Raw genomic sequence first — 23,646 nt, 5'->3', positions numbered from 1 at the left:
CCCTTGGTGGTTCCCACTCATCTAAGAGTGCAGCCACCCCCACCCCCACCCCCACAACACAGACATTGCAGATCTTCCCAGGATTCCCCCCCAGGGAGTCTCCTTTCCCAGTACTCATGTCTTTCTTGGCCGGGGGCTCTTCGGTTTCCTGGCTGGCTTCCCAAATGTTCCAGTCCAGATAAAGTCCAAGATCAAAGAACACACCAGGCAAAAAGTTCCCTATCAGTTCAACTTGCTTACAGGAGACCACTCGGTCCTGAAGGCGACTGGTTGGGAAATGGAAATCAGTGATGCACAAAAATAAATAAATAAATAAAAGGAAAGCATGTGCCTTATATATCAGAGTCTCACTAGACCTGACCACAAAGAAGTCTCAACTGAGTCTCATGAAAATCGACTACTAATAGTGATTAGGCTCAGTGACCTTCAAAGTCTGTGTCTGTCACCAGGACTGCAAGCAGTGCTCAAGGCTCCACCCTTTTCCATAAGGGAGGAGGGTTTCCAACGTTGGGCTGCCACAATTTGGTTATAAGAAATAGCAAAAAAAAAAAAAGAAAAAGAAAAAGAAAAAAGCAAGCAAACAAGAAAGAAAATTAAAAAGAAACTGGCCAGAATTTTTTTACTCAATAAAATTCTGAATAATTTTATTACTTTCTTTAAGAAAATGCCTCTTTTAATAATCTTAAATTAGGCTAAAAGAAAATGAAAAATGATAATTCAGGGAACAAAAGTCTAGTTCATTACACACTTATATGTTTAAAGTAAGTAAAGATGTTTGAATTCTGAAAGAGACAAAACAAGTCATATTCCCATAAGTATAATGACCTAGAAATATATTACTTCAGCATCTGAAAAAATCAAATCACAATAGAAATTAAAATACAACAAAGAAAGATGAAAAGCAAGAAAATAGAAATTAGATTACTTTTTAAATGATAGACTTTGTAGTGAAAAAGTCAACATTTTTTAGAAATCCTAATTTTATAAAAAGCATAAGAGTATATTAAATTAAATGAACAATAATTTGTGCAGTGAAAACCATGAATTCTATTCCTAGCAATAATCTAGATATTTCTGTAGACAGTATATGTCCAGGAAGATTTTAAAATTCATTTCAAATTTACTTCAAATTATTAAAACAGAATTATAAAAATTGTTTAAAAGTCCATTTGATTTAAAAATATTTTATTACTAATATTTAATATAACAATATCAATAAATAAAATTAATTAATTCCTAGTGTCTTTTTCTATTTATTACACATAATAAATCACTAATGATTAATTTATAATGTATAGGCTATACTGGAATTTTAATAAAACATACAAAAACATACATGAAAATTCATCCCATTTTAGTAAAATAAATATATTTTACTAAATATATATATAAATATCAGGAAAATATAGTAATTCAGTTTAATATTGAAATATTCTAAATACTCAAACTATTATGTTATTGTTGCTATTTTGAAATTAAATATAAGGATACCTACAGAGGAAAAAAAACACTTGCCTATAGTTTGAAAACTAGAATGCTTTATTTTCATTATTATTTCTTATTTCTATGAGAAAATACAAATATTTAAAAACTGATGAAGTGATAAAACTTATTGTTTACCTCACAGTTCTTTCAAATTGAATTGAGAAAAAAATAATAATTTTATGACTTTTTAACCCTTTAATAATCAGATGATATGTTTTATATAGTATATAACTTAAAATGTCATCAAATAATTCTGATATTACCAAAACTGGCATTTCAGCAAACACTTAAATATAATCTCTCTTAAGATTATTATGCTTTGTCTAAGACTTTAGATAGATTTCACTCTACCTCAGCGACATCAATTGAGATTCCAGGATTTCAGTCTTTTCCTCATAAGTAAGTTTTAGCCTTGCCTGTTAAAAAAGGGAAAACAAATTATATGTACATTTTCCTCAGCACCTATTACATAAGCAAATTTTAACTATTACCATTACACTAAATTTTTTCTTTTTATCCAAGAAGGAAAACAATGTATCTTTTCTGGAAACACTTTTCTGAGAACACACACAAGTTTCCATTCTTCTTAGGGGAATCCCTGCAAAGAACTGCTGAGTTACAAAATAGGATGACTACTGACAAAAATAAAATTTGGTTTTCAACATTGTATACATCGTATCTTAACCATAAAAGTGTGACTCTGAAAAAAAAAAACAAGTGGAATTTCCCATTGTACCTCCTGCATATCTGATATACAAAAATATATGCTGAATAATGATAAAATACAATTATGAATCACATGATCAAACTGGTACATTATCTACATATCTATGCTGGTATCCAGCTATTCTTTCATTCAACAAATATTTAGTCTAAAATATCTAAGATGATGTTATTTATTTGCCTTAAGGTAGAAGCTACTTAAAAACCTAGGCTGTTGAGAATAATTTGACTGAGAGGGAGAAAAGATACAAGAATAAGAAGAGATACATGCAAAAGTGAAACCCTTGAAAAAAGTGAAAAAAGTTTTTGGACATAGAGCACACAGATGTAGAATTTAACCTTTCATATGAAAAGGAAAAAAATAAGATGGATCTATAACAGTTATAAATACAATACTAAGAGAAGACATAAGAGAGAGATTAATTCTAATGGGGTTGAGGGGCAGGGTGGAGTGGAAGTATGCAATGAGGGCAGGTTGAATTGAAGAGGTCATTTGAACTGAGGCTTGCAGGTTTGGAAATATTTTAATAAGGAGAGGATGAGAAGGAAACATTTTTGGTAGGGATGATTGCATAAAGAGCCAGATCTTCCAAAAGCAATTAAAGTGGGTAATAAATTTATGAAGCATAAGTAGTGAGTGGTCTCTAGTGCCTAGAGCTAAAATTTGTGAGAGTGACAAGAGAAAAATGAGAATGAGTTTGGAAAGTTAGTTTGAGGCAAATTATCAACAATTCAGGAAATGATGATACCTTTAACTTCAAGTAGCTTACATTGTAGGAATAAAGTAGAAAGGAGAGGAACAATTTCAATTTTATATAATTGCTCTAGTGAGGTATGCAGAAGGTAAAATTAAATCAGAGGCAAGAGCTCCAATTCAGCCAAGAGAAACATAGAAATTTTCTCGGAGATGCTGCTAAGATTTGAAGTATAATTTCTAGTAGAAAAAAAGGTACAGAACCTGGAGAAAGCATGACGTGTTTGGCATGAACAAGTAGTTCAGTGTTGCTAGAATGTAAATGCTCAATGAAGGAGTTCTAGATAGAGTGAAAAAAAAAATAAAAACTATGAAGCTTCTGGAAGATAATAAAGGAAAATATCTCATGACCTTGGGGTAGGGAAAGACTTCTTAAGTCTTATGCAAAAAGCACCAAACAATATTCAGAAAAAAAAAAAGATAAATTAGATTACATTAAGATTAAGAAATCCAATTCACAATAAGGAAGGAAGGCAGGAGGCAGGTAGGCAACTAACAAGGCAGTCATAAGGCAAGCCAAAAAGTAGGGAAATAAATTTACAAAATACAAAACCAACAAAGGGTATGCATCCAAAATATATAAATAACTCCATAAATAAATGTCAGATAATTCAATAAAAATATTGAAGAGGATATTTGAGCAGGCATCTCACAGAAGAGGATATCAAGTGACTGATAATTATATGAAAAGATATTCAACCACACTAGTAATCAGGGAAGTGCAAATGAAAGCCACAAGGTAATACTACAAATCTACCAGAAAAACTGACAAAAACATGTGTTGGCAAGGATATGGAGAAATGCTGTGACTCGTATGTTACTGGTAGGAGTGTAAACTAATAAAACCACCTTGGTAATATCTGTCATCAATTACATAAGTTGAACATATATATACCCCAAGACCTGACAATTCTAATCCAAGGTACATACTCAAAATAAATGAGTGCAATGCACACTAATAGATACATAAAAGAATGTCATAGCAGCAATATCCACAATAGCCCCAGACTGGAATGATACAAATGTTCATCAACAGTAGAGTAAATAAATAAGTTGTGGTATATTCATACAATGGAACCACTAAAATAAAAAGAAACTACAACCACATACAATGACATGGATGAATTGCACTCATATAAAATTAAATAAAAGAAGTCAAACACAAAAGAATCCCTACTATTTTCTTGTTTCTACATTACTCTCCAACTGTCACCCTATAACTTTGCTCCTCTTTGTATCAAAACTTTCCAGTTGTCTGTATTCATGTCTCCATTCCTCACCTGGCATTCTTTCTTCAACAAACTTCAATTGGGCTTCCAGCCCCTGTATTCTAACAAACCTCTTCTTTTTTAAGGTCATTAATGATCTCCCCATGTTAGTCTTCGTGAACCTTACAATAACATTCCATATTAGGTACATTGGTTGGTTACACCTTCCTCCTTTACATTTTTTTTTATTAATTAAAAAAAATTACAAGAAACAACATTCCCAACACATACACTCAGCAATTCACAATATCATCACATAGTTGCATATTCATCATCACGATCATTTCCCAGAACATTAGCATCAATTCAGAAAAAGAAATGAAAAGACAAAAGAAAAATATAACAAACAGAAAAAAAAATTTTTTTAAAGGCCATACCTTTACTGATTCCTTTCATTGATCACTAGCATTTCAAACTAAATCTATTTTAACATTTGTTCCTATTATTTATTTTTATTTCATATGTTCCTCTCATCTGTTGACAAGGTAGATAAAAGGAGCATCAGACACAAGGTTTTCACAATCACACAGTCACATTGTGAAAGCTATATCATTTACAATCATCATCAAGAAACATGGCTACTGGAACACAGCTCTACATTTTCAGGCAGTTCCCTCCAGCCTCTCCATTACATCTTGACTAAAAAGGTGATATCTACTTAATGCATAAGAATAACCTCCAGGATAACCTCTCGACTCTGTTTGGAATCTCTCAGCCATTGACACTTTGTCTCATTTCACTCTTCCCCATTTTGGTCGAGAAGGTTTTCTCAATCCCTTGATGCTGAATCTCAGCTCATTCTGGGATTTCTGTCCCACGCTGCCAGGAAGATCCACACCCCTGGGAGTCATGTTCCACGTAGACGGGGGAGGGTGGTGAGTTTGTTTGCTGTGTTGGCTGGAGAGAGAGACCACATCTGAGCAACAAAAGAGGTTCTCTCGGGGGTGACTCTTAGGCTTAATTTTAAGTAGGCTTGACCTATCCCCTGTGGGGTTAAGTTTCATATGAACAAACCCCAAGACTGGGGGCTCAGCCTATTGCTTTGGTTGTCCACACTGCTTGTGAGAATATCAGGAATTCAACTTGGGGAAGTTGAGTTTTCCCCATTCTCACCATTCCCCAAAGGGGACTTTGCAAATACTTTTCCACTCACTGATCAAATCACTCTGGGATTCATCAGGGCATCACCTGGACAAACTAACAAAATCTCATGTCCTATACAAAGTTCCATGTACTTAAGGTGTTCAGTCAACTATCTACATAAGTTTTATTAGGAGATGCACTAGTCAAAGTATAGATTTGTACCAAATAAATATTATTTGCTTTAGTCTTACACATTAGTTGAAATTTTAAAATATTAAGTACCATCTATTTTCAGCACACTGCAGTAATGACATTCTTTTGTTCTTCCTCATGCAAAAACATTTTTTAAATTTGTACATTTAGTCACTATCATTGTACACTCTAGGCATTCCTAGATTACACCATCTCAATCTTTCCTTTACATTTTTTAATGACACAATATAATAACATTCAGAAAAGTGCACAAAACAAAGATTTGCAGGTCAATGATTTAGCTCCAAATAAACACTAAAATTGTCACAGGGTTAAGAAGTGTAACATTACCTGGCCCCAGAAGCCCTCTTCATACCACTCTCAATCACTGCCCCCTTCTCACTTAAAGGTAATACTATTTTGATTTTTTATGATAATCACTAGAGCTTCCATCCCTAAACATACATAGTTGGGTACTTTTTTCAAATATAACATAAATGGAATCATTAAGGTGACAATTTGTGGATGAAAAAAACGTATCATAAACTACTAGTATTTAATCATCAATCAAATCTAAAGTATTTTATACTTTAATATAAAACATAGAAAAGGTGAACCAAAAACAGACACTTAAGAGAAAAACATCCATACACTCACCAGCTCTAGTTTCCATTTTTCAGCCTCAGCAGCAGATGCAAATTTGACCAGACCTGTATGGCCATGTGATAATAGTTCCTTGACAGCTTCATCCACCTCAGAATCTTCACCTGTTGTAATCCAAGGATTCTGCATGTTTCCCTAAAATAAAAGGTGCCACTTACTGCAATTGCCATCAAACTTTAAAATATGCCAGACACTTTAAAATGTTTTACAAATAGAACATTCTTATCTATAAGGAAAGCAAAAAAAAAAAAAAAAGTATATGCTTCTAAACCACAATTAAGAATCATCTTATATAGCTTTTGCAATGTGACTGTGTGATTGTGAAAACCTTGTGTCTGATGTTACTTTTATCTACATATGGACAGATGAGTAAAACATATGGATTAAAAATAAATAAATAAATAATAGGGGGAATGAATGTTAAAATAAATAGACTGAAATACTAGTGATCAATTTTTTAGGAAAAAAATAGGGGGAACAAAGGTTAAAATATATTGAGTAGATGGAAATACTAGCGGTCAATAATGGGGGTGGTAAGGGGTATGGTATGTATGAGTTTTTTCTTTTTTCTTTTTCTTTTTCTGAAGTGATGCAAATGTTCTAAGAAATGATCATGGTGATGAATATACAAATATGTGATACTATTGTGAGTCATTGATTATATATCAAGAATGGAATGTTCATATGTTAAGAATGTTTGTGTTTGTATGTTGTTAAGTTTTGTCAATAAAAATATTTTTAAAAAATCATCTTAAAATTTTAGGCTATCAGAGTCATATTTTCCAAGACAGGTATTTCAAACTCAAATATATACAGGTACAGGAAATAATGTAAATGAGCGTGAAGGCTGGATGTCGGCTTATTCAACAAGAATGTAATGAATGGTTCACAAATTTTCTACTTAAAAAAATCTCCTAAATTCCTGAATGAGTACAAATGCAAAAAATTTTAATAATTTATATATACAATATAATCATAATTTTTTGTTTGAATTCTTGAGAAAAGATGTCAATGAAGAGAAAATTTAAAAGAAAGGATGGAAATGAAGACAGAAATTAAATATAACATACAAATATAACATGGTTTTGGCTTTTAAAATATAACCTACTTGTTTCTTCTTCTAAGTCATAAACTAGTTTCAAAGGTAAATGTCTTGTAATCTCTCACCCAAGTCCAGGGCTAAAACTGAAAGGTTCTTCTCTTCTCGGCTGGTGGCAAACTAACCTCTAGCAAACAAAAATGGCTTCATTCAATACTGATAAGCTATTCCTGATACATACAGAAAGGCCATCTAAACAATGGTTAGAAGGATGGATTTTGGGAACCACACAGTCTTGGATTAGATTTTTGCTTTGCCACTTTCTAGCTTTCTAACATTAAACAAATAACTCAGGCTACTTAAACACTGTGTATCTTAGTTTATTAATTTGAAAATAGAGATAACACTTGCCTTATACAGTTATTATGAAATTGAAATAAAAATGTAAATAAAGTACTTGATAAAGTGTCTGGCACATTATAATCATGTAGTCATCAGTAAATATTAGTTATTATTATATTAATGTTTCAATAATTTTTCAGAAGAAGGCACTATAAAACACTAAAAATCTAAATTCATAGTAGCCACCAGTTTTGGCAAGATCTAACATTATATTGTAATCAACTGATCAAAAAGGGTTCACTCAAAATTTAAAACTGTGCATCAAAGGACATTATGAAGAAGTAAAATCTATGGAATGGGAGAAATATTTGGAAATCATATATCTAATTGATACACAGAATGTATAAAGAACTCCTACAACTCAACAGCAAAAAGACAAACAACTCAATTAAAAAATGGGCAAAGTACTTGAACAGACATTTCTCCAAAGAAGATACACAAATAGCCAATAAACACATGAATAGATACTCAACATCGTTAGCCATTACGGAAATGCGAAATTGAGATACCATTTGGCACCTACTAAATAGTAGCTATTTTTTAAAATGGAGAATTACAGTGTTGGTAAGGATGAAAGAAATAGGAACCCTTGTTCATTGTTGGTGGGAATGTAAAACAGTACAGCTGCTGTGGAAGACAATTTGGCAAATCCTCAATAAGTTAAGTAAAGAATTGTCATATAACTGGGCAATCCCACTCCTAGGTATGTACCCCCCCAAAATTGAAAGCAGGTTCTCAAACAGATATTTGCACACCCATATTCATACCAGCATTATTCACAATTGCCAAAAGGTGGAAACAATCCAAGTGTCCATCAATGGAAAAACAGCTAGACAAAATGTGATATATACACACAATGGAATATTATTCAGTTGTTAAAAGGAATGAAGTTCTGAAACATGTGACAACATGGAATAACCTTGAAAACATCATACTGAGTGACATAAACCAGACACAAAAAGACAAATATTGTAAAATTTCACCTGTATGAAATATCTGAAATTAGCAAATTCATAAAGACAGAAAGTAAATTACAGGTTACCAGGGACTGGGGTCAGGGAAGAATGAGGAGTTATTGCTTAATGGGTACAGAGTTTCTGTTTGGAGTGACAGAAAAGTTTTGGTAATGTATAATTCTGTTGATAGTGAAATATTAATTGTGAATGCAATTAATATCACTGTATTGTACATGTGAAAGCAGTATAAAATGGGAATATTTGTTGTATATATGTCACTACAATAAAATCATTAGAAGAAATTAAAAACATATCAGCTTAGTCAACAAGAATGTAATAAATGGTCCAGAAACTTTCTACTTTAAAAAAATTTCCTAAATCCCTGAATTTTTATTCAGAGATTGATAAGTTTTATTCAAGTTAAAATCCCCAATACAGCAACATGCATACATTACTGAAATTTATTTACCTACACAAGTAAAAGGTGGGAGCATCAATTCTGTAACAACAAAATAATACAGGCAACTAACTTTAAAATAAATACCAAGAAACAACTTACACTGACTAGAGAAGAAGTAGAAGATCTAAGGAATATAACTAATAAAGAGCTTGTATCAGTAATCAAAAACATCCTGTCAAAGAAAAGCCCAGGACCACATGGCTTCACAGGGGAGTTTTACAAAACTCACTGCTCAAACTGCTCCAAAAATTGAAGAAAGGGAACACTATTCATTCTATGAGACCAGTATCACCCTAATATTAAAACTGGACAAAGGACATCACAAGAAAAGAAAACTATAGACCAGTAGTAATAGGGTGGTATATGGGAATTCTCTATTTTATGCATGATTGCTCAGTAAACTCACAATATCTCTAATAAAAAAAAAATAGATATCAAGGTCAGAAGATATATCTACAGCAATCAGTGAAATGTTTGTACTACATTTTAGCTCATGTGAATGTTTTAAAGAAAGCGAACTTTTCTAAAACTTGTCCATTCTAAATTTATGGCTGTAGTTCTCTTTAGAAAGTTTTCATTGTTCATACCATGAGGTATATATGTGCTTTTCCCATCATCTCCTTCCTCTTTTGCATTACTCACTTCTCTTGCCCTCTGATTTATTTGTCTACCTCATTTCTTTTCTTACTTCACTTCCCCTTCTTTCACGTCTTTGCTATTATATAAATATTATACAAATATTTATAAATATAAATAATTACTGTTAACTAAGTAACTATATATTTGGAAGAAAAGCAAAAGAATATTTTTAAATGAGCTGCTTCTAAGCACTTTCTATATGGCTACACTCTCCTCAAACTGACACTATAATAATAAACTGAGATTGAATTTTAACCAAAACAAAAACAGCAAAAAGAAAAACAAACAAAAAGCTTTGAATATGAAAATTAGAGGTAACATAGCTAAAACATTAAGGCACTCACATTTTTCTTGTAAGAACTGATTTGATTATAAGGACTAAGTCAAAACTACCAAAGTCAGCTGCAAAGTAAAGATGAAACAAGCTTCCCCATGGAAACTTGAATTTGTCTCAAAAAGCAGAACAAGCTGTGATTATCTGCCTCCTATAGCAAAAAAAGTGAAAAACATTTTTAAGGCAAAAGTATTTATGAAAAGTCTTGAGGAAATACCAAGTCTAAATGCTACTTAAATATCACCACAAAAATTTTGTGTCACAGAACTGAAGAGATCACTTATATAGTCCAGGGTTCCTCAAAATGTGACCCAGTAATACTAGAAACACTTGAGGAATTTGTAAAGATTCATATTTTTAGGACCCAACCCAGGCCAGATGACTCAGATTCTCAAAGGACAGACCCCAGGAATCTGCATTGTTAGCAAGTATCCCAAGTGATTGTCATCCACAATGACATTTAAGAACTACTAATATAGGTCAATCTTTTCAAATTACCAAAAAAGAAGCCAAGGATCCATAAGATTAAGCCACAGAAAGCACTCCAGAATTACTTGCTAAACCCCCAGCTTGTTAGGTACAATGCTAACTTTAATCCTCAGACCCTAAGGCCAAAGTTCCTTCTATGTCTTGCTGTTCATTAGACTTACTGCATTTTAGTGCTCAGGAACTAAAGGACTCACAAAGTCCTTCCTATATAATGTACTTCCTGTTTCAGACCCATTCTTTCTCTATGGAAAAAACATAAATGGTACACTTAATACAGTAACTGGAGTAGAAATTAGGCAGCAGAAATTAATCATCACTGCATTTGAGAATTCATTCCACTGCAGTGAATTTTCATTTTTGAGGCCCCCAAAGAATCCCAGCTTAGCACTTCTGCCAGACATCAAGAGAGAATTTACAAGTTCAGAAGGCTGGGGAGAAGGCAGGAGGGAATATCTATGGCAAGAAAGATGGTAAACATAATTGGGACAAGGTACACTCTTGTCTTAGCATCTCACAGAATCATTGTACACTTTGTCATGTACAACATTTCAAACTAATTTTTAGGTTTGTCACCTTTTTCCAATTAAGCAAACTTAAAACATAATTTATGGTTTAAAGAAATCCTCACAGATGCATCCAGGAGTGTTTGTTCTCTCATTGTCTTCTCTCCTCTTTGAGAATTCAGCTCTTGCTGGAGCCTGTCATTTTCAAGTACAACTACTTGTACCCTATTTTTCATTCCAGAGAGTTCCTCCTATAAAAAGCAGTAACAAACACCAGACATAGTAAATGTTTTTAAGTAGTGCTTTTATTTGCTGATTTCTAAAAAAGTTAGAACATTATAAAGCATGGAAAACTTATGCTATATATTAATTTTCTGGAATACCACAAACACGGGAACTGAAACATCAGCTACCGAACAATGAGCTATGTGGTAGAGGACCTGCTGATGGCCACACCTCAGAAGTATGTGGTTTCTCCAAGGCATCAAATCTTATAGAAAGGCTTTAATTAAAGACTTACCTAAAGGATTCCTAAGAATCGGCTAGACTGCAGAAGTACAGATAAGATAAATTATCAATAAATGATCAAATGCCAATAACTTGATGAAAACTGACAATTAAAAAGAGGGATACTCTGAGATAAAAAGACATGAAAAGTTAAAATGATTATCTATAAACTGATAGCCAGTTCATATGAGTGAAACAGTTGAGTGAAGAGGTATGAAAGAATGTTTCCTTGGCCTTGCAGGGTTTTATAAAGCAAGGAATTACATATAAATAACATTAAATTGCTAGTGAGTGGCACTTTACTTTTTGTAAAACGTGTAAAAAAATATACATCTTTTTCAATTAACTTCATCTTCACTACTGGTGTAATCAAAGCTGTTATGCAATATATACAAATTCCTTTCAATTATCTTATTCAGGAAAAAAAAGCTGCAATTAAAAGCTATAATTAAAAAATATTTCTAAGTTTCTTAAACATTATATTCATGCAACACTCCCTTGTTGAAATGTATACAATTTGCACTGACTTTTAAGTCTTCTATTCCATTGTACCAGTTCAGTCTTATTTAAATTATTTCCAGGAGACATTCTCCACTGTAGGAAGATAGATGTAGATGCCTCACAGCCCTTACAAACAAACCATATTCATCTGGAACATATACTTCCATTATTGTTGTTTACTCAGGAAAATCTTTATTTCACTTCCATCAATCAAAATGATGCAACTAGTTTAAGATCAGTTCAAGATCTTCCTCTCCCATAAAACACAACTGAAGAACATAGCTTTTAGCAATCCTCTTATCTTACTATAATTATAGCTTTCAATACAATGTAAAGGGCTACACTATATTCTCTACTATGGTGGTGTTTAGCGGTAATTACTATCTTATCAACTAAATAATAAGTTATTTCTGCTTTATAGCTATTAAGTTTTACCCAAGCATCTTAGGAATTGCTAGATGCTTATTAATGGAATGATTCTTAGGATACTGTACTGGTAATCCAACACCTCTATCTTAATAATTGTGTCCTCTAAGAACAAACAAAAAACAACCATTAGCGTCAGGAATTCTCTTATAATGTCAAGACAAGGAAACATTCAAAATTCCCTAAATTATATGCTGGTCTTGCACCTTAGAGAGCAGCCAAAATGTAATATACAATGCAAAAGATGTCAATGACGCCTATAAAAATACCATCCCATCCCATGATGCACTGACACTGATTAAAAACAGAAAGAAAAACTAAAACACTAACATGCTTTGAGAAGGCAAAAAGAAATGAACAGCAGCATTAATGATCTTCTATGAGCCATTCTTATCATATAAAGTCAAAGTAAGATCCTTTAGTACCAACAACAGAGAAAACTTAGTCTACAACTTAGAATCCCTGCTTGTTGCACCTACTTTAAATAGGTTGAAGGTGTGTGGGATAACGATTGGTATTAATATTCTAAAGCATTTATTACCAGACAGACTAAAGTAAATGGAATGGAAAGGAAAAATTCTGAAACATGAGAGCATATTATCAAATATTTAGACATAGTTAGACTGATGAAAAATTAAGCCATCAAAAATGGCACAAAGAAAAAAATAAAAGTAAAAAAATGGCATGGTCCGATGTCATCAATATCGCAACATAAGACATTCCCTGAAAAAGCCTCCCCAGAGATTTAGCAAATAAAAGAAAAAAATCCCAATAGCTTAGAATTCTGGAGGACAGCAGAGACTGGAGAAGGACTGCACAAGCACTGAACCAAAGAAACAGAAAAATCTCAGGTAGGACAATTTCATCTGTTTTGTTTCCCGTTCCCCTCTCCTTCATTTGCTGACAGAGAAAAGAATGGAAAAAATTGAGCAGGGTCTCAAGGAATCAAATGACAACATGAAGCACACAAATATACACATTATGGGTGTTCCAGCAGGAGCAGGGAAGGGAAAAGAAACAGAATATTTGAGAAAATAATGGCCAAAAATGTCCCGGTTCTTATGAAAGACATAAATATACATATCCCAGAAGCACATGTACTCCAAACAGAATAAATCCTAATAGACCTTCTAGAGACACAGACTAATCAGAATGTCAAATGCCAAAGATAAAGAGAGAATCCTGAAAGTAGCAAGACAAAAATAATTCATCACATACAAGGGAACCATAAAAAGATGAAGATCCGATTTCTTATCAAAAACCACAGAGGTGAAAAGGCAGTAGTATGATATACTTAAAGAATTGAAAGAAAAAAACTGCTAGTCAAGAGTTCTTTATCTGGCAAAGCTGTCCTTCAAAAATGGGGCAGAGGGGTGCAAGGATAGTTCAGTGCTAGAATTCTTGCCTGCCAAGCAGGAGACCTGGGTTGGATTTCCAGTCCATGCACTTCCCAAAAAACAAACAAAGAAATTCAATAAATGGTGCAGCAATAATGGGATACTCTTATGGAAAAATAATGAAATGTGACCCCATCATACAGTACACACACACAAATGGAGGAGAGTTTAAAATATTCACAGATAAACAGAAACAGAGAGTTCATCATCAAGAAACCTGCCCTTTAAGAAATACTACAGGAGTTCTTCAGGCTGAAAGGAAAAGACAGGAAAGAGGGGCTTGCAGGAGAGTATGGGAATGAAGATTATCAGTAAGGGTAACTTAAAGGATAAAAAGAGAGATAAAAATAAGATATGACATTTAAAACACAAAGGATAAAATAGTTGAAGTACTGCCTTTACAATAATAGCACTAAAGGTTAACAGATTAAAAACCTAATCAACCCTCGCCCCTATGTGGGACATGACATCTGGGGATGAAACTCTCCCTGGCATTGTGGGAGAGGACTCCTAGGGATGACCCTGACCCTAGCACCACAGGATCAACAATGCCTTCCTGACCAAAAGGGGAAAAGAATTGTAACAAATAAGATGTCAGTGGCTAAGAGAGTTCAAATAGAGTCTAAACGCTATGCTAGAGGCTACCCTTACACAAGCTTCAGCTAGACGTTGCTATTTATTAAGGTTTGTTAAACCCCACCCAAAACCATTCCTACCAACCCTAAAACACACGTAGGGCTTTATCCAAGATTCTACAAAGGTTCCAGGCACTATGATTACTTTCCAGAAACCTACAATCTCCAGATGGGTTCCTACGCCAGATAAGTCCTGAAACCCAGAAGGGTGAGCCTCTCCAGAACATCAACTAGTTCCATCCTCCTATCCCATATTATTGACAGCCCCTTCCAACATGAAAAAGTTAGAATGGGCATAGTCCAAATAACCCTAAAGGTTGGGAGAAAGATCAAAGGAAAAGGTGGAGTCATAACAGAAAAGATAGGATTTAACAAATGGGTATGACTGCTGAATCATTATATTGCCATTTCTTTTAGTCTACAGTGTCTTAGAGCAGCTAGAAGGAAAAAGCTAAAATTGTGGAACTGTAACCCATACTAAACTCTGAAATCTGTTCTGTAAGTAATTGTTGCAGTGTCCTTTGAAATGTACTGCTTTTTTGTATATGTATTATTTTTCATGTTAAAAAAAAATTACTGAGGGGCAGGCCACAATGGTTCAGCAGGCAGAGTTCTCGCCTGCCATGCCAGAAACACGGGTTCGATTTCCAGTGCCTGCCCAAGCAAAAAAAAAATCACTGAGGGAGGGGAAAAACAAAATAAAGTTAAAAATTCAATTAAAAAACACAGATTGGCAGAATGGATGAAAAAAAAAAAGTATGATCCAGGGTGGGCCGTGGTGGCTCAGAAGGCAGAGTTCTCACCTGCCATGCCAAAGACCCAGGTTCAATTCCTGGTGCCTGCCAACGAAGAAAGAAAAAAAAGTATGATCCAAAAAATCCTGTCCATAAAAGACTCCTTTTAGACCCCAAAACAAAAGCATGAAAATGGAAGGTTGGAAAAGATATTCCACACAAACAGTAACCAAAAAAGTGCCAAGGAAGCTATATAATTTGGGCAAAACAGACTTTAAATGCAAAACTGTTACAAAGGATAAAGAACTAAGCGTTATACATTAAGAAAAGGGGCAATCCACAAGAAGAAACAACAATCATAAATATTTATGCACCTAGCCAGCATGCCCCAAAATATATGAGGCAAACACTAGAAAAACTGAAGGAAGTAATAGACATCACTACAACAATATTTGGAGGCTTCAAAACACCACTTTAATCAAAAGATAAAACATCTAAACAGAGAATCAAAAAAGAAACAAAGAACTTGGATAATGTGATAAATGAACGTGACCTAACAGACATGTACAAACACTACACCCCCAAACAGCAGGATATACATTATTCTCAACACACATGGATCATCCTCCAGCACCGACCACATGATAAAGGGCATATATAAAGAAAACAAAGCAAATATTGTACTCAATAGTGACAGAATGAAAGCTTTCCCTCGAAGATCTGGAACAAAGCAAGAATATTCACTTTCACAACTGTTATTTCACATTGATCTAGTTGTTCTAGCTAGAGTAGTTAGGCCAAAAAAGGGAAATAATGACCTTCATCGGAACGGTCAGCTCAGAGCCTGCCATACAGAATTTGGACTCATACATTCCCACAACTGCATGAAACACTTTTATAAAATCTCTTCTTTACAGATATCTCTGCTGGTTCTGTTTTCCTAGAAAACCCTGACTATTACAATAGGTTACCAGGGGATTGCTTGTGGTAGAAAATGGGGAGATGATGCTTAATATGTATAGAATTTCTATTTGGGTTGATTGTAAACATTTGGAAATGGATGGTGGTGATGTTAGTATCTTATTGGGAGTGTAATTAGCCATGATGAATTATGTGAACGTGATTGAAAGGGGAAGTTTTGGGTCATGTATGTTGCCAGAATGAAAATTAGAACATAAAACATAGGACTGTACGTGCTGGTTTGAAGCTGTTACATACCCCAGAAAAGGCAATGTTCTTTTCTTTTCTTGTTTTTTTTTTTTTTTTTGCATGGGCAGGCACCAGGAATCAAACTCAGGTCTCCAGCACAGCAGGCGAGAATTCTACCTGCTGAGCCACCATGGCCCGCCCGCCATGTTCTTTTAATCCATTCCTGTGGGTATAGACCTATTGTGGTAGGACCTTTTGATTAGGTTATTTTAATTAAGATGTGACCCACCCAATTCAAGGTGGGTCTTAAGACTTTACTGGAGTCCTTTGTGAGGATAAAAGACAGAAAAAGCTCAGAGAGATCAGAGAGAAACACCCCAGAGAGAGGTGAAGGAGAAAAGTCCCAAACATGCTAGAGAGAGAAGACCCAGAGAAGCTCAGAGAGGGGGCCATGGGAACCAGGAGCTGAAAGCAATGAAACCCGGGAGTAAAAGACCAGCAGACACTGGCCATGGGCCTTGCTAATTGACAGAGAACCCTAGATGACAGAGGCTTTTCTTCAGAGACGGTATCATCCTGTTGATGCCTTAATTGGGACATTTTTCATGGCCTTAGAACTGTAAATTTGTAAACTAATAAATCCCCATTGTAAAAGTCAACCCCCTGCAAAAACAAAAAACAAAAAACACCAACCCATTTCTGGTATACTGCATTGTGGCAGCTTTAGCAAACAGATACACTGTATAACACAGTGACTCCTGTTGTGGGTGATAGAAGTATAAGAATATTCTGTCATAAATATCATGAACGTACCACACTAACACAAAATATTAATAATAGGGTGGTATCAGCAAAAAATATACCTAAAATAAATAGTGGACTATAGTTAATAGTACTATTTTAATATTCTTTCATCATTCGTAACAAAGTACCACACCAATGGAAAGTGTCAACAATAGGGACTATATGGGACCATTGTATTTTTACATGACTTTTCTATAAACCCACAACTTCAATAATTAAATAATAATAATAATAATAAATGATATGGTCAAGAATCATTATCCCCATTGCAGACAAGTTCCTGTAATACATTAGTCTTCTCAATCATAAAAAAATGACAGCTGTCAACATACAGTATCACCATGCAGATTAATGATAACAAAACTTTACACCAGGTATAAATGATATAAACTTTAATTTAGGTAAGATTTCAATAAGAAACTTACCTTGCAGAACTTTACTTCTGCTTCTAAATGATGAATATATTGAGACTGGTCATTAATGATAGGAACAAGATTGTGTACAGTAGGCATACTGGTGTCTTCATATTCTGATGACTTCTAAGGTAAAATGTAAAAAATTATATATGTTTAGATTTAGCAAAGAATCAATATACCCTCACCATGTTCAATTTAGCACTGATGTGAGGTATATATTGGGAAGAAACAAATCACTATGTAGTTAATTTATTATTTATCATATAAATTCTACAAATCGACAACATTTAGAGGTTCTATTATCATTTTTAAACATGGAATGTGAAAGTGAATGTAAAAAGTGCATGGCAAATTTAAAAAATACTTGGTTAGGATACTTAACTTGGGATGAACTGCTATCTGGGGATGTTATTTGAGCCATCTGAAAATGTGTCATCCCATTCAGTGATAAAAGGAGACAACTCTTCACAAGAAGCTGCCATGGGAGAGGATTACAAGCCAAAACTGCAGAACAGCTCTCTAAAGAAAGGATTCTTTAGATAAGTATTTAATGCCAAGTTGTAAATAAACAAAGTAAAATTCTACCTCATACAGGACATATTACCAAACCATGTTGTTTTTTTTTTACTTTTGACCCTAGTATCAAGGCAAATCAAGACAGTGTTATTCTGGAACACAGGGCCTCCAAATATTAGCACTCTAAAGTAAATAAACAGTAAAATACACTTTATTGAAGAGTCCAATGAAGAGATTTCAGAAAAAAATGTTGTTGGTATTCACCTCTGCAATCGTCTTGGAACAGACTTTATTTATTTATTTATTATGTTCAAAATAAGAGCTAGTGTATGTTTTCAGTTTATAACATATAGAAAATATTTTATAAAATAATCTGTAGATTTCCATTTTAACATCTTAATTTAAAAACTTACAGTGCAAGAAAGTGATCACTGTTAAATTAAATATGAAGACAACTAAAGCCAGCATTCTTTTAAGTATAAGAAAGAATATTTTTGCTATCCTCTCCCAAAAAAAAATTTCACAAATTCATTAGCTTCCCAGATTATTAAAACCACTTAGTTTCTATTTCTTATCCTTCAATACCTTTTTACATCTAAATTGTATAAACTAATACTATGGACAAAAGACTTCACAGTACAAGTCTAAAAACTTTTACGTAGCACAACCAAAGTCAACCACAAAAAAGCTCTCCCAAAATATTTTTGTATGTAATTTTCTGTCCATTACCACAATAACAAAATAAAAAGTTATTATACTTAAAAACAAGCTAAAGAAAAATATTTTTCTTTTATTTTGAAAACACCATTTCTTAACTCTTTTTTAATTAAAAAAATTAACAAACAAAACAATAAGATATTCCATTCTACATATATAATCAGTAATTCTTAATATCATCACATAGTTGCATATTCATCATTTCTTAGAACATTTGCATCCATTCAGAAAAAGAAATAAAAAGACAACAGAAAAGAAATAAAACAATAACAGAAAAATAAGATTATACATACCATACCCCTTACCCCTCGCTTTCATTTATCACTAGCATTTCAAACTAAATTTATTTTAACATTTGTTCCCCCTATTATTTATTTTTATTCCATATGTTCTACTCATCTGTTGATATGGTAGATAAAAGGAGCATCAGACACAAGGTTTTCACATTCACAGAGTCTCACTGTGAAAGCTATATCATTGTTCAATCATCATCAAGAAACATGGCTACTGGAACACAGCTCTACATTTTCAGGCAGTTCCCTCCAGCCTCTCCACTACATCTTGAACAAGGTGATATCTACTTAATGCGTAAGAATAACCTCCAGGATAACCTCTCGACTCTGTTTGGAATCTCTCAGTCATCGACACTTTGTCCCATTTCACTCTTCCCCCTTTTGGTCGAGAAGGTTCTCTGAATCCCTTGATGTTAATTCTCAGTTCATTCTAGGTTTTTTCTCAGTTCCTTGATGCTGAGTCTCAGCTCATTCCAGGATCTCTGTCCCACGTTTCCAGGAAGGTCCACACCCCTGGGAGTCACATCCCACACAGAGAGGGGGAAGGTGGTGAGACTGTTCATCATGTTGGCTGGAGGGAGAGGCCACATCTGAGCAACAAAAGAGGCTCTCTTGGGGGTGACTCTTAGGCCTAAATTTTACGTAGACTTGACCTATCCTTTGTGGGGTTAAGTTTCATATGAACAAACCCCAAGACTGGGGGCTCAGCCTGTAGCTTTGGTTGTCCACACTGTTTGTGAGAATATCAAGAATTCAACTTGGGGAAGTTGAATTTCTCCCCACTCTCACCATTTCCCAAAAGGGGCTTGCAAATACTTTTCCACTCACTGATCAAATCACTCTGGGATTCATCAGGGCATCACCCTGGACAAACCAACAAAATCTCATGTCCTACCTGAGATTCCAAGTAGATAACTAGTAGTGACTAGTTATCACTGGTCATATGCTGGGTCACATGCCATTTCTTAACTCGCAAATAAAAAGAGAAAAACTTGAATTTTTAGGGAAAGGGGAAGAACATTTTATATGTTAAAGGATCAACTTTATCTTGAGTTGTACAAATGTCTAATTTAGGAAAGAAAGCGAATACTTCGATTCAAAAGACTCTAAAATATCTTAACATTACAAGAAAAACGTGATTTCAAGTTAAAAAAGAGTTACAAACTGAATTAATATACCATTAACCTATTCCATCATTTTTCACAAAATCCATAATTAAGTAATGATAGACTAGACAGTATGTCCTTTTCCAACATTTGGTCAGATTAGCTAAGAAACCCTGAGCAAACCAGCCTTCTGAGTCTTAGGATCTTTGTCTATCAAATGAGGGCACTGTACTAACCTCCCCTTAATATCCCTTCCAACTTATAAATGTATAGAGAATGTCAATCTTATATAATCCTTTTGAGAATGAGCTTCTTTATCACAGTGTATCTCCTAGATCAATAAAGTCCCCCATTTAAGTGGTGAAGTTGCATTTTTAACATTTACCTTAAAATGTATTCTTGAGAAGAACAATAAGCATATCAAGATGCAGACAGATACAGCCCAGGCTAAAGAACAAATTAAAACACAAGAGGAGACACAGACTTTGGAACAACGAATCAAATATGTTATTTAACTCTATTAAATAAAATCAATGGGATGGCTAATGACATAAAGGAAATCAAGAAGATACTAAAAGAGCATAAAGAGGAATTTGAAAGAATAGATAGAAAAATAACAGACATCACAGAGATTAAAGATACAGTAGACCAAATCAAAAATATACTAGAGATACACAACAGCAGATTTGAAGAGGGGAAAGAAAGAATAAGCAAACTAGAGGACAGGACAACTGATTTTGAACACACATAAAAGCAAATGACAAAAAAGACGGGAAAATTTGAATTGGATATCAGGGAAATGATGGACAAAACAAAGCACACAAACAAATATAAGAATCATCAGTATCGCAGAAGAAGAAGAGAAGAGTAAAGGGCCAGGAACATTAGTTGAGGATATAATGGGTGGAAAACTTCCCGCCCTTATAAGGGACATAAATATGCAGATCAAAGAAGCCCAATGAACTCCAAAAATAATAAATCCACATAGGCCTTCCCTCAGAGACATACTAACCAGTCTATCAAATGTTGAACAGAAGCAGAAAATTCTGAAAGTGGCAAGAACTCAATAACACTTGGTTCAGGCTACTCAACTGGCATACGGAGGTGAGAAGGCAGTAGTATAATATATTTAAGATCCTGAAACAGAAAGTTGTCCAACCAAGAATTCTGTAACCAGCCAAATTGTCCTTCAAAACTGAGGGAGGAGGTGCACAGGTGGTTGTATGGTAGAATACTCACCTTCCATGTGGGAGACGCGGGTTTGATTCCCAGACTATGCACCCCCTCACTCCACAAAAAAAGCCTGACCAAAAAAGAAGAAAAAACTGATCAAGAAATTAAAATTTTCACAGACAAATTTGTCAGCAACAGACTAGCCCTACAAGAAACACTAAAGGGAGTTCTGCCGGCTGAAAAAAAAAAGACAGGAGAAGGAGATCTGGAGGATGGCAAAGAATTGAAGAGTACTAGTAAGGGTAACTTGAAGGATATAGAGAGAAAGAAGGAAAAGAACATACATACCTGACAAATAAAATCCAAAGGATAATATGGTGGATTCAAGAAATGCTTTTACAGTAATAACTCTGAATGTTAACAGACTAAACTTACCAATGAAAAGACACAGGTTGGTAGAATGGATTAAGAAATATAATCCAACTAAATGTTACTTACAAGAGACTTGTCTTAGACACAGCATAAAAATAGATTGAAAGTAAAAGGATGAAAAAGATGTTCCATGCAAGCTATACCAAAAGAAAGCAGCTGCTATACTAATATCAGACAAAACAGACTTTAAAGGTAAAGACATCATAAGAGATAAAGAAGGACACTATATATTAATAACAGGGACAATTACCAAAAAGAAATAACAGTCATAAATGTTTAAGCTCACAATCAAGGAACTCCAAAGTACATGTGACAAACATTGGCAAAACTGAAGGGAGTGACAGACACTTCAACAATAATAGTAGGAGACTTCAATGCACCACTCTCCTCTACAGCTAGAACAACCAGGCAGAAGATCAGCAAGGAAATAGAGAACTTAAACAATTTGAGAAATGAATTAGACCGAACAGTCATATATAGGTTGTTACACCCTAAAACACCAGGATATACATTCTTCTCTAGTGCTCATGGAACATTCTTCAGGATAGATCATATGCTGGAGGCACAAAAAAGGTCTTTATGAATTTAAAAACTGAAATTATTTAAAGCACTGTCTCTGATCACCATGGAATGAAGCTGGAAATCAATAACTACCCAAGAATGAGAACTTTCATAAATATATGGAGATTAAATAACACATTCTTAAACAACCAGTAAGTCAAAGAAGAAATTGCTAGAGAAATTGGTAGCTATCTGGAGATGAATGAAAATGAGAATACAACATATCAGAACTTATGGGATACTGCAAAGGCTGTGCTGAGAAGGAAATTTATTGCCTTAAATGCCTATATTAAAAAAGAAAAAAGAGCAAAACTCAATGACTTAACTTCTCACTTGTAGGAACTCGAGAAAGAACAGCAAACTAACTCCAAAGTAACAAACATTAAAGCAGAGTTAAATGAATGGAAGAACAAAATAACAATAGAAAGAATCAATAAAAACAAAAGTTGATTCTTTGAGAAAATCAATAAAACTGATGTGCCACTAGCAAGACTGACAAATAAAAAAAGAGATAAGATACAAATAAACAAAATCAGAAATGAGAGGTGAGCCATTATCACAGACCCTGAAGAAATAAAAAAAATATTATGAGAGGATACTATGAACAACTGTATTCTCTAGTGCTCATGGAACATTCTCCAGGATAGATCATATGCTGGAGGCACAAAAAAGTCAACAACTTAGATGAAATTTCTGGAAACACACAAACAAGCTACACTTACTCAAGAAGCAAAAGAAGATCTCCACAAATCAATCACAAGTAAAGAGATTCAATAAGTCATTAAAAATCTTCCTACAAAGAAAAGCCCAGGGTCAAATGGCTTCAGAGGAGAATTTTATCAAACATTTCAAAAAGAACTAACACAAATCCTGCTCAAACTTTTCCAAAAAATTGAGGAAAAAGGAACATTATCAAACTCATTTTATGAAGTTAACATCACTTTAATATCAAAACCAGGTAAAGATACTACAAGAAAGGAAAACTATAGACCAATCTCCCTAATGAACATAGATGCAAAAACTCTCAACAAAATATTAGAATCCAATAGCACATTAAAGGAATTTTACACCATGACCAAGTGGGGCTTATATCAGGAATGCAAGGACGGTTCAACACAAGAAAATCAGTTAATGTAATATAGCACATTAACAAATCAAAAGCGAAAAATCATATGATCATCTCAATTTATGCTGAAAAAGCATTTGACTAAATTCAATATCTTTGTCTGATAAAAACACTCAAAAGGTAGTAGTCAAAGATACTTCCTCAACATGATAAAGGCATTTAT

The 23,646-nt window shown here is 34.0% G+C and overlaps 1 protein-coding gene across 12 annotated transcripts in view; it reads right to left on the bottom strand.

Moving 5' to 3' along the window:
* Nucleotides 1–23,646, bottom strand: part of SDCCAG8 (SHH signaling and ciliogenesis regulator SDCCAG8) — a 319,229-nt gene that overhangs the window by 265,777 nt on the left and 29,806 nt on the right. For 7 of the 12 annotated variants that reach the window (XR_013179195.1, XR_013179196.1, XR_013179197.1 and 4 more), the window contains exons 4-7: nt 17,569–17,682; nt 11,116–11,241; nt 6,163–6,303; nt 1,837–1,901 (exon numbers count right to left, since the gene is read on the bottom strand). Coding sequence is in view for 9 of the 12 variants with exons in the window: in XM_077168475.1 (XP_077024590.1) it covers nt 1,837–1,901; nt 6,163–6,303; nt 11,116–11,241; nt 17,569–17,682 (446 nt within the window). In the remaining 3 variants the exon portion in view is untranslated. Of the gene's footprint in view, nt 1–1,836; nt 1,902–6,162; nt 6,304–10,008; nt 10,116–11,115; nt 11,242–17,568; nt 17,685–17,942; nt 18,049–21,430; nt 21,495–23,646 lie in introns of those variants that run through there. The other 5 variants (XM_077168479.1, XM_077168481.1, XM_077168476.1 and 2 more) reach the window with 5 other exon arrangements.

This window comes from Tamandua tetradactyla, chromosome 7, assembly GCF_023851605.1.
Source record: "Tamandua tetradactyla isolate mTamTet1 chromosome 7, mTamTet1.pri, whole genome shotgun sequence".
NCBI lineage: Eukaryota > Metazoa > Chordata > Mammalia > Pilosa > Myrmecophagidae > Tamandua > Tamandua tetradactyla.
The sequence above is the reverse complement of the archived record's forward strand: the minus strand, read 5'-3'. Positions and strand labels throughout refer to the sequence as shown.